The 19,272-nt window shown below is 42.8% G+C and overlaps 1 protein-coding gene across 1 annotated transcript in view; it reads right to left on the bottom strand.

Moving 5' to 3' along the window:
• Positions 1-19,272, bottom strand: part of LOC139443316 (TPR repeat-containing protein DDB_G0287407-like) — a 53,051-nt gene that overhangs the window by 11,233 nt on the left and 22,546 nt on the right. Inside the window, exons 19-23 of the mRNA XM_071224296.1 lie at positions 17,478-17,583; positions 14,127-14,276; positions 13,506-13,624; positions 11,250-11,394; positions 3,673-3,787 (exon numbers count right to left, since the gene is read on the bottom strand). Coding sequence (XP_071080397.1) covers positions 3,673-3,787; positions 11,250-11,394; positions 13,506-13,624; positions 14,127-14,276; positions 17,478-17,583 — 635 coding nt within the window. The remainder of the gene's footprint in view (positions 1-3,672; positions 3,788-11,249; positions 11,395-13,505; positions 13,625-14,126; positions 14,277-17,477; positions 17,584-19,272) is intronic.

The raw sequence follows: 19,272 nt of genomic DNA, 5'->3' as shown, positions 1-19,272 counted from the left end.
ATACATGTTACTTATTTTCAACAGTAAAGACAAGAAATACTAATAGGGCAAGATTGATAAAAATTAGACTGAAGACAGTTTAATAGATTAAAAGGCAGATGACATCATTGTTTTTTTCAAATGTTAAGGGCTTACACAGTTTCGGGTCAATACCCAAAATGTCAGTCAATACCTGGTGTGACCACCATTAGCACTGATCACTGCCACACATCTCCTGTACATTGAGTGGATCAAAAGATTTGTGAAGGCCCTAGGGATCCTCCTGCACACATCCAGAGCAGCTGTGCGTAGTTCATCGGCAGTTGTAGGGACTGGGCGCACATTGTGCAGACGCCTTTGAACCTCATCCCACAAGTGTTCGATGGGGTTCAGATCAGGTCTGAGGGCTGGCCACGGTAGAACACGGTAGATGTTGTGTTGTTGCAGAAAGGCTATGGTAGCTCTGGCAACATGGGGATGAGCGTTGTCCTGCTGGAAAATGTGTTGTTGATGTTGTGCAAAAAATGGAACAATTTGGGGTCTGATCACTTGGTCGATATACCATTGAGCAGTGATGCCGACCTTGACCAACATTCAGAAAGCGCATGCGTCCAAGTCTCGCATTAAGTCCAATCCCTGCCCATATCATGACGCTAGGTCCATCCCATGGATCCCTTTCCACAACGATGCCAATTGCGATGACCATGTGCCCACTGAAGTCGTGCTTGTTGGAGAACAGGACGACGTGCTGGTCAGCGACATCTGATGTTGTTGGAACGGAGACATCAGATCACAGTGTCCCGGCTAATGTGTCGATTATGTGTCGGCGGGTTATCTGCCGATCTTGTCAAGGTGTGGTGACCCTAGGATGACCGCTCCGAGGAAGGTCATCTGTGGTCTGTGTAGCATTGTATCGATGCAGGAGCGGTAAATTGTGGTTATGTTAACGTTGAAAAGACGGGTAACATCTTGGACAGACTCTCCAGCTTTCAAACGTCCGATAGCCAGGTTTCTCTGAATTTGAGTTAGGCGTGGCATTGTTGACCAAGGAGTGGTAGGTCCAAGAATCAGCCACAGTTTTATACCTACTACAGTTCGTGACAGTTCCTGCATTTTCGATTTCGTGAGAAATGGGTGCATGATACCCACATATTCATTGAAATGGTGCGTTTTCGTGATTCATTTTTAATGTTGCGTTTTTACTTGGGGCTTCCAAAATGCAACCAAAAATATTGATAACACCATCAGGCTTCACTACATGCTAAAATTCGTATCAATTTATGGTTCCGTGTTTGTTACCTATTTGCTTAAAACCACTTGCATTTCTTTTGCGTGTGAGTATATGTTGACCATTCTGAAGCATTATTTGCAAACAATAACTGACATTGTTTAGGGTTTAATTCCCTCAAAAATTTATTTGTTCTATGCAATGTACATGCAGTCACAATTTTCTCTTTTTTTTGTATGGAATATTCCTCTTGCTCGTGCATAGTTCATTTCATCACCAACAGCATGCATATGCAGCATCATTAGGTTATTCAACCTCCTTTGACTCAGTCTATTATGACTGGCTGTGTGGATTCGGTTTTGAACGCTGAACCTGCGCTCTGCAGGTACGCTGCTTTCCAGAATTGTGATCGCAATGGTAGCCAGTAGTGCAAAATCGGGGAATATGTCAGCATATTCATTTATCAGGACCTGGCATGTGTTCGCAAACATAACAGTGCCAGGCCAGCTGCAGCTTGCTTGAATTGCTGGAAGTCTCTCTTGCAATCTCGATCGAGAACCGGTAGATGTGCTGTGACGTCATTATTGTCTGGACCAATGACTGGGCTGAAGTGATTCAGAAGTATGTCAAGGGATTCTTCTCCGTGCACGGTGAGGTCTTGAAGTGATTGTAGGTACCTTAAGTGATTCAGAACGATGTCCAGTGACTGCAGGACAATAAGACTTTCAGCAGGAAAACAATTGTGTAATGAATGAATGCCTTGACTTGATCCACTCGTTTGGCTTGAAAGGCGATGACAGACCTCGGATCTGCGTATGTCAACTTGACACCACGAAACTCGCCATCAACTACATTCTCATTCAAATGTTTTTTGTGTTTTCCAGTTTCATTCAATAAAGTTTGTAGGCATCTAATGGTTGACTCCACCATAGGCTGTATCATAGCTATGTTCAGGCTGTCCTTTTGAAAGATGGTGACAAGTTTTTACATGTATGGCAGAACATCAGAAAACATGTACGTAGTCACAACAAATTAAAATGTTTTCAATAAAACATTTTGCGAGATTCACCGCGACTGTGTTGTTACGCTATGCTGCCTCTTCCTCAATTTCAATGACTACAGCTGACAATTCAATCTTGTAGAAGTAACAGCTCGAATCAGTGACAACCCCCTTACAGTACAGGGCTGTTTGACACTCGAGAATTCTGTGTCGTCCAAAACTTTAGAAAGTTCTTTTGATCTGTCATACTGATATGCACTTTGATAGTTTAGCTGCCTCCTGCAACGCCAGGACAACACGATGTGCAATGCAGTGTACATGCACTAAGCACATCCACTTTTTGCCAGTGCACAGGGACTGGCAGGCACATGAATTACCAGTTCAAACCTAATTGTACCGGTAAAAAAACCCAGTAATTACAGGTAAACGGGAACATTGTGGTCATCAACCCCAACACCATGCGAGTACTGCCGTACCCTTCCTGCCAGGGCATGCATCATCAAGGCCTTATAAAATAAATGCTTCTTGGTTGAGGACTTAGCAGACGCCTTCCGCGATGATCTTGCCGTCCTAGGTTTGTTTGAAGACAACGTTTCATGCAGAATGATGAAGGACGAATGGCAGGGTGACGGTGGGTTTGAGTCCATGCTTCCCAAAATATGTTTACAAAAATCTACCTAAGTGTCATACATCCAGAAATGCTTTTGCACGTGGTACTGTTTGCCTAACAACTGGTTGGAATGGCTGTCAGTGAAGAGGACATCTGTTGAAAATCTAAGGATTTTTATGTGTGAGGTTTGTCAAATTGCAGGAATTCAGTGCAGTATTGATATTAAGGGCCTTTGTTTTCTTCATTTGAACAGTTAGATTAAATGATTAAGATTTTAAACATAATTATCATAGAAAACGTATATACAGATGAGGAAACATCCTTGAACAAGAAAGAACATTATCACTATCCCCTGCCACGGGGCACATAAGAATTATTTTGTTCACACAGTAGTGAATAATATAGAAGTTAATTTTAACTATAAAAAATAAAGCCCTACAAAGAGATAGGCAGCAGTGTGGATTTATGTCATGAGAAAACTTGATTAAATGTGATTTGTCTAACTGAAATTGTTTTTGATTTTTTTGTCCCCATTGAGAAGCAGACAGAAGTACGAACTAAGTTCCTATATCCCCCACTCCACTTTGTGGCAGGGGATAAGAACCATGTCCATTTGCATTATTGAGTGAGTGAGTATGGTTTTACGCCGCTTTTAGCAATATTCCAGCAATATCATGGCGGGGGACACCAGAAAATGGGCTTCACATATTGTACCCATGTCGGGATTCGAACCTGGCTCTTCGGCGTGATGAGCAAACGCTTTAACCACTAGGCTACCTGACCGCTCCCCATTTGCATAATTGTGGATATCGAAATGATTTATTATTGTCCTGACAACAATCACAAGCAACTTACAGACATCCCAGAAGTATGGTTCAGCTTCCTCGATCTTGTTCTGTTTCAGTAGGCAGTTTGCCATGTTTTCCTTACATTGCCAGTAAGACCGATGATCCCCATGCAACTGGTTAATCTAAATAACAAGTGAGTTGGATTTAATGGCACTTTGAGTGAGTGGGTATGTTTTTATGTCCCTTTTAGCAATACTCCAGCAATACAGCAGCAGGGGCCACCAGAATGGGCTTCACGCATAGTAACCATGTGAGGAATCGAACCTGTGCTTCAGCTTGACGAGTTAATGCTTTAACCACTAGGCTACTGAACTAGACTACTGAACTGGTCTACATGCCATTTTAAACAGTATTTCAGTCATATCACAATATCAGCTTAATGTGGAAGGAAAGACCAAAGTGATGTTGGTCATTGGTGGAAAAAACTATAAGACACAGACCAAGCAACATGCTGCAGCCTAATATTCATCCTTAGGCATTCTATTTTAATCCCTTTAATCAATTCCAGTTTTTATTCTTTCTATCTCATCTTATATAAAACTTTCTGTTATCAATAAGTTACAAATATGTAGCTTGTCTATGGATTTTTTATTTGCTTTGTTGATTACACCTTTAAATGTTGACCTCATTACTGGATGGAAATAAGGTGTGAAAGAATTGGAATGCCTAAACTGAAAAATGAATTTTTTCTGATAAAAATGTCATTTATACCTATCCTGACTCACACGAATTTGCCTATCTTTTCTTATTCCCAAAAGGTAGTGGAAACATCCTGTGCTGTGTTCCCAGTGAACAGAAAGCATCCTACCCCTCTCACGCTCAGGTGCAACAGAACCACGTGACCAACCCATCTGACTCATCATATCATCTGAGTGTGCAGGGACAGCTTGGTGGGTGCTTCAGCGTATGAGTCAGGTTAAGTATTAATGAGATTTTTATCAGAAAAAAATCATACTTAAAATTATCCTGACTCACATGAAATTGTCTGTCTGGTTGTCCAGGTACGGTAAACTACGGCTATAACGAACACGCTTATAACGAACTGACGGATATACCGAACTTACTTTTTAAACCCAACTATTTGCTGTAGTTATGCTGTATATTTGCTTATAACGAACTACGGTTATAACGAACCGAAAATAGTAGTCCCTTTGAGTTTGTTATAACCGTAGTTTACTGTAATTTGTTCTTCGCAATGAAGTTCCATATGAAACTGAGACGGGCCGATGCGTGTTCACTGCTGTCAAACCTGGTACAGCTGAAGTTGAGCGCATGAATTTTTGACATTTGGGCTGCTAGTAGCTGATGCCAGGAGAAACAAAATCTTTTGTGTCAGGTGTTCAAAGTCAGCTTCTTCTAGTGGTTCGTAAACACCACTGATAATATGTTGCAGCACTATTCATTAAAATTGCAAGCTGGGGCTCTAAACGTTGTCTATTGATCCTCAAGTTGGGCTACCAATTCGGGAATCTGTTTGGGGTTTTCTATGTTAGTCATAGTTAAGACGGAGCTGATTGCCTCCAAATTGGTTCCTAAGGTTGAACCCTTGAGATTTCTTATGTTGTGTAGATGACGGAAGATGATGAAGACATTTGCCACCTGGGATGAAGTAGCTTTTGCTGCTGTGAACCCTTTTGTATTTACGAATTGGTCAAAGCTCTTCCACTTGTCATCATACAAGTTCCTTGTGGAGCTACGAAGAGCTGGGGAGACTGACTTAGCTGCCCTGGCAGGGAAGCCTCGTCTTGTGAGGTTGTTCGTAATATGCTCCATACGTGAAGTTTGTAAATATTCGGTCTTGGGTGAACTTGCTTTGAGTGTGGATGACAAAGCAGATTTGGTCAGTTTGGAGTTGGTTTTCCTGCTATTGCTAGAAAGTTTTGGAAACCACGCCCCCACCGGCCAGTAAGGCGTTAACAAGAGCGGTTGAAGGTTAGTTGTATGAATGATCTTCTATACTGATATAGAATGATAATGCCAGCACATTGTTGGACTAAGCCTGAGGGTCTGGTACTGGGGAGACGAGGTTTGTTGTTTGTTGAACCTGGTTGCAAATGAGCAATCTCCTTCCCTTATAACCAGTTGGAATGCTTCTGGATGTAGCATCATTATGTTAGCGACGGTACTTATCGTTGCAGCCATTCGGTCAAAATATACAAAGTTGAAATAAAGGACAAAAGTATGCAATAATAGTTAAATGTTACGAATAAAGTATTAAATGTTACTAATAAAGGTCAAAATATAATAGTCAAATGTTACAAAATGATGTCATATGAAAAGAAAGAACAATGTGTACCAAAGAACGTTAGTGCCCACGACATTTTAAACTACTACAGGTCGTTGACAATAAAGAACACCAATTTGCAAAACGTTCTGAGTTTCATCGGCTTGTTCTGCTGTGTACCCGTATATGATAACTGCATGCTGAGGTACACAATGTATAATATGTCATTTTCATGACATCTGAAAAGTGAATGTTGTGCGAGAGTTGTGCCCATGTGGCACTGTGTCAACCTCAGACTAAAAAATTATGCAGAGATGTAAAATGTTCACTTTCCTGTCTGTGGTGTGGTGTAAATTTAACTGCAAATATGAAACGGATTTGAAAAAGAGACACTGCCAAGTGTTGTCTGAGATTTTGTAATGCGTAAAAAACCCCAGCAAATGTCGCCACTTATTATTGTACACTGCTTACCAGAAATGACACAGAGCACAATTCTCGCACAATGTCCATTTCACAGATGTTATGAAAATGTGTATCTGAAACATAACTCGGCATCATGACACCCTCGTGTTGCGCCAAGCAAAAAGGACCTTTCCCTGTGACAATGCATAAATGCAACATTGATATACACCATGTGTACTTTATACATTATACAAAGTGACATCAGACGGTGGGTGCACGAGAAATAACACTGTGTACCTCGGCATGCAGTTATCATATACATAACAGAACGAGACGAGTAAACTTGGAATGTTTTACAAATTGCAGCGCCATCTGGCATTCTTTAATTTCAACGTCCTTTAGCAGTTTAGTGTCCTTTCGTGCGCATATTGTTCTTTCTTTTCATATGATGTCTTTTTGTAACATTTGACTATCATACTGCATACTTTTGACCTTTATTTCAGCTTCATATTTTTTTTAACGGCATCTGTTTGTTTTGTATTTTGACCCTTATTTGTTACATTTAATACTTTATTCGTAACATTTTACTATTGTTACATACTTTTTGTCCTTGTATTTTTTGCTCGAATGGCCACCCTTGGGAATGGACAGCACGTTTGGAAAGACATTGATGCTCCTGCGATGTGTTTTGCTTTGATTTTTAGATTCAGACTGTCTGTCAACTCATACAGCTGAAATGTCAAACCTTGTATGGGATGCAAGTGGAGTCTGCCCCATACTGTTAGAGCTTGGCGAAAGTGAGTAGAACACTTGCCACCGATTGACTGATATCTGTTTGTGAATTGCTGCTGGAATATAACTTTGGATTTTGATCCAACAATCTTCTGGAACTTCTGCCCTGTCAGAAACCTGATTCCCCAAAACTTGAGATCTTGGGATGGTTGGAGGTCAGACATCTGATAATTGACTAACCATTCTTACTGTGTTCATAGTTTCAGAGTGACATTCAGTTGAAGTCTGAGTAGCTCTGCTTGTTGATGAACCTGAATCCTGTCATCCAAATAGAAGGCGCAATGGATCCCCTTGAAAGACCACAGCTGGTTTGGTAACGTGTAAACTACCATAGGGCCATAGAAACACCAAAGGGCAGGACTTTCTATTTGTAATGATGACCTTTCATAGGAAATATCCTGGAGGCTGGATGAATGGGGATTGATGCTTGCCACATAATCGGATTGAGAGAGAAGAAGTCTCTTGCATGCAACTGGACTGTAGCCTTTCTGAGAATGTTTGATACCAACTGGTCATCCAGGATGTCCCAATTTCTCCAATATCTGCCCCATCTTCCACCTACAGGTGATTGCTGTACTTGAACGGCTGGCGGTTGAAGGTCCCAGTCATTCAACAGCTCTCCTTCAGCAGTAGGCACAAGTTTCTTCTGGATCCTCGGCCTCGGCTGGACTGATCACGTGGTCTGTCCTGAGGTCATCGAAAGGCTGTGGTCTTACCTCCTTGATAGCTGGTGGAGCACTTGTCCTTTGCTTTCAGAATGCCGGAGAAAAGGGTTGTGAATTGTGTTGATTAGACATTTTTATCCGACGTAATTGGTGGAGGGCATACCTTCAGATGAGGACTTTCATCTTTTTTCCAGACTCTGTTCCCTCAGCCAAGTTGTGTGGTCGGTTTCAAGTGACCACTATGTAAGGGAACCTCCATTTCCCTCAGCCCATCCTCGGCTGTATGGTCGGCATCTATGACCATTTTATGGATGGGAAGAGTCAGGTATGCGTTGTGTACTGGTACTACTCAGCCATCGACAATAACCCTCTCAAGTTAAAGTTTTAGACTGGAGTACCGAGCCGCATGCATGTGGGGCATGAGCCTTCTAGTCCAGGGCATTATGCCGGGAGGTCAAAAGGCTGGCCCTGGACTGGAGGCGAGGTCAGTGAGGTGTAGTAGGGGTGACCTGTTGGGCCACTACTAACGGACCAAGCTGTGCGTGCCTTGCACATCCTCCAATGCGACATCTCACATATGGTGACTGGCGACGATAGTGTTTGATAGCCTGAAACACCTCTCCATGATGGCACATAGAGCGCAGTTGCTGTGTAGTGCCATGGTGGAGGTGACCATCCGGGTCTCATGCGGGTTGTTGGAGCTTGGGGGGTCCAGTCCCACGGCCTCGTAGGCCTGGAGAATGATGGCTTGTAACCAGAGGGCGATTGTGTTGCTTCTGTCTTCTGCTCGTGAGGTCGCAGATACCGGTATGAAGAGGCGTCGTTGTTGTCTACAGCATTCCTTGGATCATTTGATGTAGCAACGGAGCACTCTAATATATAGACGGAGCTCTTGTTCATCTTCCGTGCCCACAATCAAAGATAGGAGAGGGATGAGGAACAATCTATCTGGGTGTCCTGGGAGTTGATTCTTGGCAAAGAAGTGCCAGCACAGTCCAAGATGCACGGCTCAGTGTGCTCAAGGCTCAGAGCGAGTACAGGTGGCGGAAAAGCATACGCTCTTAGTCCTTCCCAGGGAACGTTGAATGCATCGACTGCCCAAGCCAGGGGATCCGGAATCGGCAATATGTAGGTAGGTATCTGGTAGTTATGGCTAGTGGTGAATAGGAATATGTTGGGGAGACCGTGGTCTCAACAAGCAAGAGCAAAGGCGTCTGGGTGGAGCTTCCACTCTGCAGGGGCGACTTTGCCTGGCCGAAATAGAGCATCAGCTAGGATATTTCGGCAGCCCAGAATGTGTTGGACCTGGAACTGGATAACCAGATGATCCACCAAGTAAAAGAATCGGAACGTCTGTTGAAGGATTCAGGTCTAGTGAGTGGCTCCCTTGTTCTGTAGGCACCTGACGATGGATATCTTGTCTGACGAGATGGAGAGTCAGGCATGTCCAAAGGCCTGCTCCCAATGAGCGATGGCTGAGATAAGCGCCTCCATTTTGAGACTGTTGACATGCCATAGGTGCTGATCGGTGGACCACAGCCCCGAGGCAGCCTGTCCCTATAGGTGTGCTCCCCATCCCTGCAGGGAGGCGTCTATGAATAGGCGTAGAGAGGTCGTAAGCCCTGTGAAGGAGACGACGCCTAAGACATTCGATTCCACCGTCCACCACGGGAGACGCTGCTTGAGGTGATCCAGGAGGGCGATGGATATAGAGGGGTCCTGCCATCTGATGTAGCGAACCAGGAACATCTGAACTGGGCGCAGTTGGAACCTTCCTCTGTAGGTCAAGTCCTGCGCTGAGGATAGTAGGCCAAGGAAGACTTGCCATTGGCGCAGAGAGCGTGGTAGGTGGAGAGCTGGAGTCATGTGCGACTGCAAGCACTTCCACCAGTCCCTGGGTAGAGAGAGGAGGTCAAGGTGCGTCTGGAAGAGCCATCATGGTGGTGGCCGCCACCATAAAAATAGACGCAGTAGTGGTCGTCAGGGTGCTCTGGGAAGAGACTGAGACCGTGGGTCCCGACATCAAGATAGTAGTTGAGGTCGGGGGGTAATCGTCCGAGATGGCCAATCTGGTAGTGGCCGAATTCTCGGAATGGTCCGACATCTTGCCCCAATGTTTCCTGGCCTGTTGTGTTCTCTGTTTGCTGGACACATGGAGGTACTGTCTGAAAGCTGTGGGGAAAATGGGAGACAGTCTTTACACCTATGACCCTGGAGGAATTGAGGCACAATTAAGGCACAGGGGGTAGGGGTCCCACATCGACATATTATGTCGGCACTTTGAGCAATGAAGCAGTGTAAAATTATCTGCAATGAAGCAGTGTAAAATCACAATGCGTCCCTGCCCAATTATGTATGTTATAATATGTTTATCCCACAGCGTGGGTTTCTGAAACAATTATTACGACAAACGTAAGACAACATACAAACAAAGACAAAATACTTGCAAGGGTACGCCTGTGAAAAGGTAGGCGGTTTGACGAAAGTCAGATGCTGCACAGATATGGAGGGTTGCTCGCAAGTGTCTTCTTTCGCAGAGGAGGAGGACCCCTTCATGGAGGAAGACTTTTTCTTTTTCGCTAGAGCTCAAAGATTTTTGCCAGAGTCAGATGAAGCTGGAGATTTCTTCTTAGACTTTGAAATGCTCTTCAGTTAGGAGTTAACACTCCTACAGCCAATGAGTGAGTGAGTTTGGTTTTACGCTGCTTTTAGCAATATTCCAGCAATATCACGGCGGGGGACACCAGAAATGGGCTTCACACATTGTACCCATGTCGGGAATCGAACGCGGGTCTTCGGCGTGACGAGCGAACGCTTTAACCACTAGGCTACCCGACCGCCCCTCCTACAGCCAAGGGAGAAAGTCTGCACTGAGACAATGAAGTAAGCTCAATCTAAATTTCATCTTTCAAGTATTCAGCATCATCTAGTGGTGTGCAGAATTTTGCATTTCTGTTCTGCAGTACAGTGGTGCATAATGTAAGTAGAACAGAGGGGTCAGGGATCAGACATCTGTTTTCAGATTTCAAATAGTCAAAAGGTAAACATATCTCGCAAAAAAAAAAAATAGTTGATGAATATCATGAAATGATGTTAGAAAAAGGTAATCCAAACCTTTTTATGAAAATGGGCAATTTTGATAGGATTGTTTGGATTATGAACACAGAGAAAAACATTTCGTCACCAGCAAGCTGGTATGAAAATAAGAGAGTGATGAGTCAGACGGGTTGGTCACGAGCTTCCAGTGTGCCTGCACGTAAGAGAGGTTTGCTTGGATGAGATGTTTTCTGTTCACTGGGAACACAGGATGATTCCACTACCTTTCCGGAATAAGCAGAGATAAGCAAATTAGTATGAGTCAGGATAAGGTATATTACTTTACTTAAAAGGCAAATTTCTTAAAAAACTGGATTTGCATTTTTCATAAATAGCTATATATTTGGGACAACTTTTGTCACCCATTTTTTTTTTATCCCTGGGGAACAATCAGGATAATCTCACCTTGTATATGTGAAGAGCTTTCTCTGTAAACTGCTGAACTTTGAGGTAATTCTTCCTGAACATATACAGAGTGCCTAGGTTCATGTACGCAGTTGCAATTATAGGGTGTTCACTGCCAACAGCGTTAATCTTCAGTTCAAGTGACCTGTAACATAATTTTCAAACTTAAACATAGACTTATGACAGTCATGGTGAAAAGGTTGTGGCACAAGGACCAGCAATGTAACAGACACGAATCTGCCTTGCTTGATCTTTACTGATCGCATCAAATCAGAGACTAATCACAAATAAGTATTATTCAAGCAACATTTATAACATTGTAAGTTCAGCATAATGTAGCCCTAGCAGTTTCAGATAAATTATTGAAAATGTGAATGAGTAAGGGTATCCGGGACACAGTAATAAGAGTCATGGTAGATTGGGTAGGCACCTTGTGATGTGCCGCGTAGGCATCAACCGCCGAAAAGGTCACATGAGGATAGCCACTATGGTGATATTCAACAATGGATGACCGATCTCTGCCGTAGAGAGAACTGTCCGACGGGTGGTCAGTTGAAGATGATCGGGAACGTGAATGATGACAATCATGGTGCGAGCATTCGATATCAGCCGAGGAGCGAGCATGGTAACTCGATCGAAAATGCCGATCCTGTGAGCGAGACCACCAATTGTGGGAGCGGGAGTGCCGATATGTCGTCTTGCAGGGTGAACGTTGCACCGAAGTGTGACGATCTCAAACGAGCTGTGATGAAGTTATATCTCCAGCCCCCGGGGGAGTAGAGAGAGATGAATCCAAGAGCGGGATTTTAAATGGACTGGCGCAATCAGTCGCTGGTATAACGAGAGCGGGACCCCGGTTGGTCAGACAGACTGAGTGCAGCGTATCTGCGTATCGACCAGCGTATCTTCTTGTTTGGTGTGGTAGACAGGTCATGAGTCAACAAATCGTCTGTAAGGAAGCTGTCTGAGAGGGTTTCGTCTGTGACAGAAATTAAAGGCTTGACAGGATTGTCTTTAGGACGTGATGAGCTGGTACTAGCTTTGGAATCCTCTGCTTTGGAAAGGTGATCGGCAATACGGTTGAGAATTGGGGAAAACTGCGATGTTCGATGTAAATGAAGAGGAACCATGGTGTTCACGGAGTCTACGATGTGTATTTGAGTAACTATATTTGTTGTGTGATGTGCGATGGCTCCCGTATTTGACATGCATCTGAATAAATCCTCGAACTTTGTGTTTACTGCGAGTTGCACGTGTGAATGCGTCCCTAGCAGGGTACTGCTATACAGGCCATACCCATGGGTACATTGTCTTGCCATAGACATCATATAGGGTGTTCAGGAGGACCTAGAGGTTTGGCTAGGGTTCCTGGTGGGTTTTAACAATGTCAGTTTTTCAGAATCAAAACTGGGCCGACGATACATATCTGAAGCTATTCACAGATGCGGCCAGCACCATAGTGTTCAGGGCATACTTTAACTGGGCAAATGGTCTCTGCCCTCGTGAGTGGATGAAGGATGGCTCAACTCGTGACATGACCCTACAGAAGTTGTTTCTGACAGTGTATGTCAATTGTCTGTGGGGCACAGCCTTTGCTGACAGGAAAAAACGGTCTTCAACAGCACCCAGAATTATGTCACTGAACTGTAACTCACACACCATCCCATCCCAGAGATAACAATTGAGCCAGAGAGGCTTTGATGGCAATCCATGGCAGCAAACATGTGGGCGACTGACTAGGCAGGAACTTTAGCGTTCCAAGCTTTCAGTGCATCACAGAACCTGGGAGACATCTGGCCGGTTCCGATCACTCACCTGGTACATATATCTGTCTGGTGAAAGAGGACAGGCTGTCCCAAGGTATTGTGGTTTCTATTTCTGCCATACCTGGCCACAATCTGTGTCCAGTGGCTTCAATTAAAGTACACTTAACATTACGACCACAGGGTCAGACTCAAGCATCTGTACGCTTTGACAAGTCTACCCTGACCAGGTATCAATTTCTTGGCTGTATTTCCTCGCTGCATTGGTAAGCAACATGGGTTGCTTGGCAACCGTTGTTGCAGGGCAGCAATTGCTGCATTGGGGTCACTTACAAGAATTTAGCTTTCTGCAGTCAATCAGTACATCCAGTTCCATGAGCATTTCATCCGATTAACATATCTTGTTTTAATTTCAATTTCCTCTATCACGCAGGATAGAGGAGCCCAGCCTATTGGTGTCATGTCATTATATAAGTGCCTATCAAAGACTTACTTTTGGTAGAATTCCTCCGCCTGATCCAGTTGGTTGTCCCGTCTGTATGCCAGGGCCAGGTTGGTGTACACGTTCCCAATGCTGTGAGGTACGGAGTCAAAATAGTGTTCCTCATACAGCTGGAGATAAAACAGTTACCTTGTTTACTACAGGAAAGCCTTGAGGGTATTAGTATAGTTCACATTGGCCGTCCTAAAAGGCAACTTAATGGGACAGGTCAGACATTAGGGCTTGCATGTCATCATTTGCAAATCATTACTTATAGAAATCACTGGATATTCTGGTCCATATTAATTTATTTAGTCTGCAGGCAGGAATATTGTAGGTTGTTCCATTAGGTGCTGGGGGCATATTCTGTCCTGGAATTCCCATAGGGGAGACAAGCATTAGGTGCTGGGGGCATATTCTGTCCTGGAGACAAGCATTGGGTGCTAAGAGTGTATTCTGTCCTGGAATTCCCATAGGGGAGATAAGTTTCTGGTTTCTGTCCTGACTGTACCATCTTATGTCGGGTAGTGCTAGCCCACTGATATACCATGCCAAAGTTTAACATCTTTTTGTGAGCACCAGGTAAAAATCTATTAAAAAAATAATAAATCAATTATCGTTAATTTTAATTACTCTTAAAGCTTCCTCAAAGATCTTGATAGCCTCTTTTGGTTTCTTCAAACCAAGTTTGATCAGACCAATATTTGTCCAGCAATCTGCAGCACTACAGATATTCTTGTGCTTCTCATGAATGGCAAGAGAGTCCCTGAACATCATTTCTCCCTGAATATAACAGAATCATTTGATATAAAAATACACACACATGACACCTGAATATTGAAAAGTTTATGAGAAAATGCATATTTATCCTATCTCACACTATTCACCTACCTTCTTCAATCCTGGTGAGGAAATGATCCCAAAACATGTTTCAAGCTTAACAAAACACCTCACCCAGACATATCCCAACATAACCATGGTGGCCTGTTATGATCCACGATAGAATAGATCTTCAGCAACCCATGCTTGCCGTAAAAGGTGACTATGCTTGTCGTAAGAGCGACTAACGGGATCGGGTGGTCCGGCTCGCTGACTTGGTTGATGGATGTCATTGATCCCAATTACGTGGATGGATGCTCATGTTGTCAATCACTGGATTTGTCCGGTCCAGACTCAATTACTTACAGACTCCCGTCATATAGCTGGAATATTGTTGAGTGCGTTGTTAAACAACAAACAAACAAACAAAGAAAACATAACCATGGTTACCATCACCACCAATGGACTTCCAAACGCATGCATCTGGTGCTGTCTGATCATGTGGTGTCCCCAGCTTATTCATTCCCTTTCGTAGAGCGTACTGGCTGGTGTAACTGTGATGCAGGGATGGTTGGGTGGGTGTTATCCGTGTGAGACAGGATTAGTATTACATGTATAAACATACAATTCATTATAAAATTTTCAAATTTTTGAAACCTATCCTATCTCACACTATGTCTTTATCTCAGGGTTGGAGGGTTGGGTGCAGATACCCAAGCCTGTAAAAGTTCTCAACCGTGAGATGTACATGAGGTGAGGTGAAATGAGGTTTAACATCATGTTCAACATTATTGCACTTACACAACGATGTGCATGTATGTGTGTGTCTGCTTGTACTAGCCTAGACTAATGCCTATTTTACAGTGCTGGCCCACTGAGGTACCCTACTCAGACACAGAATACTCACTCCGAGCCAACCAGTCCTTGTTTAACCCCTTAATGCGGAGCACCAGGCAGTATAACAAGTACCATCTTTTAACGTCTTTTGGTATGACTCTCCTCGTGCATACATTCGGCTGACATACGTTTGGTACACCGTCAAAACGGAGGCGCATTGTGACAACTTCGGTGTTGAAGACACCAAGTCTGGGAACCCCAACTGTTAGAAACCAACAAACACGTCTGAAGGACTCAAGTATTTGTTTTGTTAGGTAGATGATATGAAACAGAATCCTGCTGGATGGATCCATCTTCATCTGAGCTGATGGGCTGTTGTCAGTTGTTGAGCCAGTACAAATGGTCCAAACTGGTGTAGGTCCTGTACGTCTGAGGTGGAGATGTCATTCAGGTAAAAACTGTGTTGGACTTCCCCAAGCAACCTTCCATTACCGCCAATAATGTACAGTTGCTTTGTAGTGCCATGGTTGATGCCACTGCCTCATGCAGGTTGAAGGCCACTGGTGGTGGTAAGCCCACAAATGTGTAGGCTTGTAAGATGACTGATCACAGCCAAAAGAACACTGATCTGGGATACTTCATTAGTCACATCTGTCGACAAGGGGAGCGTTATATATGTTCGGCTGCTTGAAGTTCTCACTAAGGAGAGAGATAGATCTTCTAGATTGTCTTGGACTAAAATCAAGGAGAGCTGAGGGATGGTAAATAACAGGTCTGCCTGTCCAGGGAGTCGTCTCTTTGCAATAAAGTCTCATCGCAGGCCTAGGAAGACAAAAATGAGGTGCGTTGGTGTGAACGGTTCCATGCGCAGTCATTGTAACAGTGTGACAATGTGCCCCTGCCGCCACAAAACGATAACATACATAATTTCCTTAAATTTAAGTAAAGTAGTCACACAATATTTCTCCATGATATCAATAAAAATCTAAAACAGGAAGTTGTGATTTCATGTGATGGACAATATAGAATACCTTCATAAAAAAAGATTTCAATTCAAAACCTAAAAAATCAATTTTTTCTGCAAGTCAAGTAAGTAATGTTATGCTTCATGAGTTTACAAACCTGCTACATCTTCACCAACACCAGGAAGTGGTCAGTGAAGAAGACAGAGACTGGTTGTGTCTGTTCAAGTTCTCAACCCTTGATGTATGTAGATCTTTGACTGCCTTGCATAAGATGAAAGTCAAATCTGTTCACCAACTGACAGAGTTGTGCATGATTATTCATGTAAAAGTTTCCTGTCAGAACTGTTTTTCCCATTCCTGTTGGAAGTGAAGATATAGCTTCATCCAAAAAACGCAGAAAGTTCCTAAGTGGGCCTTGAGGTCAGTATACGATAACAACCAATACAGATGTCTCTGAATGTGTAACCATAACTGCCATCAGCTCTAGAGATGTTGGCCAATGAAGATGTGTGTAACTCAGATCTCTCTTAAGTAGCATTGCTACTCCGTGATCAGATGCCTTGTGAAGGAATGAATGAGAAGGGAGACATATCGGTGTATTTCCTCATCTTGGTTAGTGTTTTTCTGTTGTCAAAACACAAACCATTGAACTGTATGTAAGGCCTTGTGACTTGTGAACAGTAACTGCACAGTAACTGCCCAGTAACTGCCCAGTAACTGCCCATGCAAGAAACCAGGACACCAGGATAATTTGACTAAGTTGCTTCCTTCAGGTACGGAGGATTTCCTCTTCCAGCTTGCAATTCTTCATTAACATGGTCTACATGAAATGTACCAATGTCACCAATGTCACCAATGTCACCCAAATCGACTGGCATGTGGACATCCTCCATATACACTTTGATGCCAATTATGAATGAAAGTTACCTATTGGTTCTTGAGATATCACGTCAACACTTTTGTTCGTATGTACAGACAATTGGTCAGGAATACTATGTCCCCTGCTTCACGCTATCACACGGAGGGCGACAAAAGCATATATCATCAAACTCCTCTTTGCCATGGCTGCAGCAGCACATCCTAACAGTCATGCAAACAACATGTAAAGCGCACCAAAGGCTCGCATTAGGTCAATCTGTCCTGATTCCATAATAATGCCGCTCCAGAGTCCTGTTTTAGGATCATTTCCTCACCAGAATCGAAGAAGGATGAAATGCGTTGTGTGAGATAGAATAAGTTTTAAAAATGTTACATATTTCAATTTATACAAAAGTTAAAGAAAACAAAGATTAAACAATTTGAACTTGAAAATATCTCAGTAAAATTCCTATAAATTCATTTTTTTAAAGAAGGCCTCTATTACCTCAATATACTGCTTCTGATAATAGTGGGTGAGACCAAGTCCGTTATAACACCATGCCATTCTCTCCTCGCCAAGCTTTTTATCAATCTCACCACTCTGTACGCCCCTGAAAAAAAGAACAGTTTAACTAACTTCATTCAAAGTATTTTCAAGTACTTAAACCTCATTAATCTGGATCCTGCATTGACACATGTCCGCAATTTCACATGTTTTGTTCACAATTCCAAAGCTCTGTAAAGTGATACTTGACTCCTCACCAACAGCCCCAACATTTCTCCTATGCTGGAAAAGGAGCTTTCCCCATTTACAGGAAGCTTCAAGTCTGTCTTTGAGCAGTGACATTTGTATTATACATGTTATATGGATCACAATTTCATAACTTTTTCCCGGACAATAAATGTATTGGAATTACATTTTTTTTACAGGGTACCAAGTATGACATGTTGGAATTTACATTTTCTGTTTTAATATCGCTCAAATAAGTAATTATATAAATAGTGAGCAATTGAGTTAATGAGGCAGGCTACTGATATGCCAAACACATTTAAACATAGAATAACGGACATGACAAAAAGTATCCCTAGTTCAGCTTAAAACACAGAAAACCAGACATTTTGATAAGTGATGAATATCTTGACTAGACTACAGACATCTAAATTTGTTGACTGATTTGAGTGAGCTACAGATATCAGGAGGCCGCTACCTCACACATCAACATGTGTAACGCTGTGTGCATCATTATAGTTTGTTTACATCAAATTTCGAACAATAGCTATCATTGTTAATAATTCTAAGAATACTACCTCTATTACATCTCTGCCATAAATCCTGTATTTTGGTTTCAGTCACACTAACTAAACTTTTCAGATTTTCAACAGACATCCTCTTCACTGTCAATTACACACAACTAGTTGTTGCCAAGTAGCATTGTAACCACCCAAGCTATGACATATGCAGTGGCGACAATCTCAGTTTCCCCCCACATCTAACTCCTAGAGGTAGATGAATTGGGGAGGTGGGTGGGAGTACTTTGGATGTAATGGAGGTAGTATTCTTAGAATTATTAATAATGATAACTATTGTTCGATAATTCTTACGAAATCTCTACATCTATTACATCTATGCCAGAATATACCAGAATGACCCATAGGGATCTGCCTCTAGTAACTCCCTGTGTAATTGACAGTAATCCTCTTCTGGAAACCATTATTTACTGTTTCTAATCCTAACTGGAGATAATTTCCTCTGAAATTCCCCCTGAAGAGTTGAAAATCAGAAATGTATCAAGAATCAGTCCAATATGTGATACCTTCACTAGAATTACTATTTTATTTGCTGATCTTGATCATAATAATGATGTCATTTCTAATCTATTTCTACTTAATGATGTCATTTCTTGTTAAATTAGGATTTGTGACACTAATACCGGTGCCGACGTCACTTCCGGTGCTGACGTCAATTCCGGTTGTGACGCCACTTCTGGTTTGTCACTTCCCTTTTACTGGGTAATGACGTCTCTCAAGGTTTGTTCTACCCAAAGATGTCATTTCCTGATCAGATGGACCTTGTTCTGCTATTTCTGATACTGACATCACTTCTGGTGATGATGTCACTTAAGGTTATGATCTCACTTCTGGTGATGACGTCACTTCCGGTCACTGGAGGCAGTTGATACTCAAGGTGCTCCTAATCCATCCTACACCTAATAGACAGGATAATCAAGGGTGTACTCACCCTCCGATGCAGCTGGTGTCGGATCCTCGCTCCCCGTCCTGGATGATAGTTTGCGCCACGA

Source organism: Haliotis cracherodii, unplaced genomic scaffold (assembly GCF_022045235.1).
Source record: "Haliotis cracherodii isolate W230 unplaced genomic scaffold, xgHalCrac1.p SCAF_5, whole genome shotgun sequence".
Taxonomy (NCBI): Eukaryota; Metazoa; Mollusca; class Gastropoda; order Lepetellida; family Haliotidae; genus Haliotis; species Haliotis cracherodii.
Note: the sequence above shows the minus strand (reverse complement) of the source record. Positions and strands in the feature narration are given on the sequence as shown.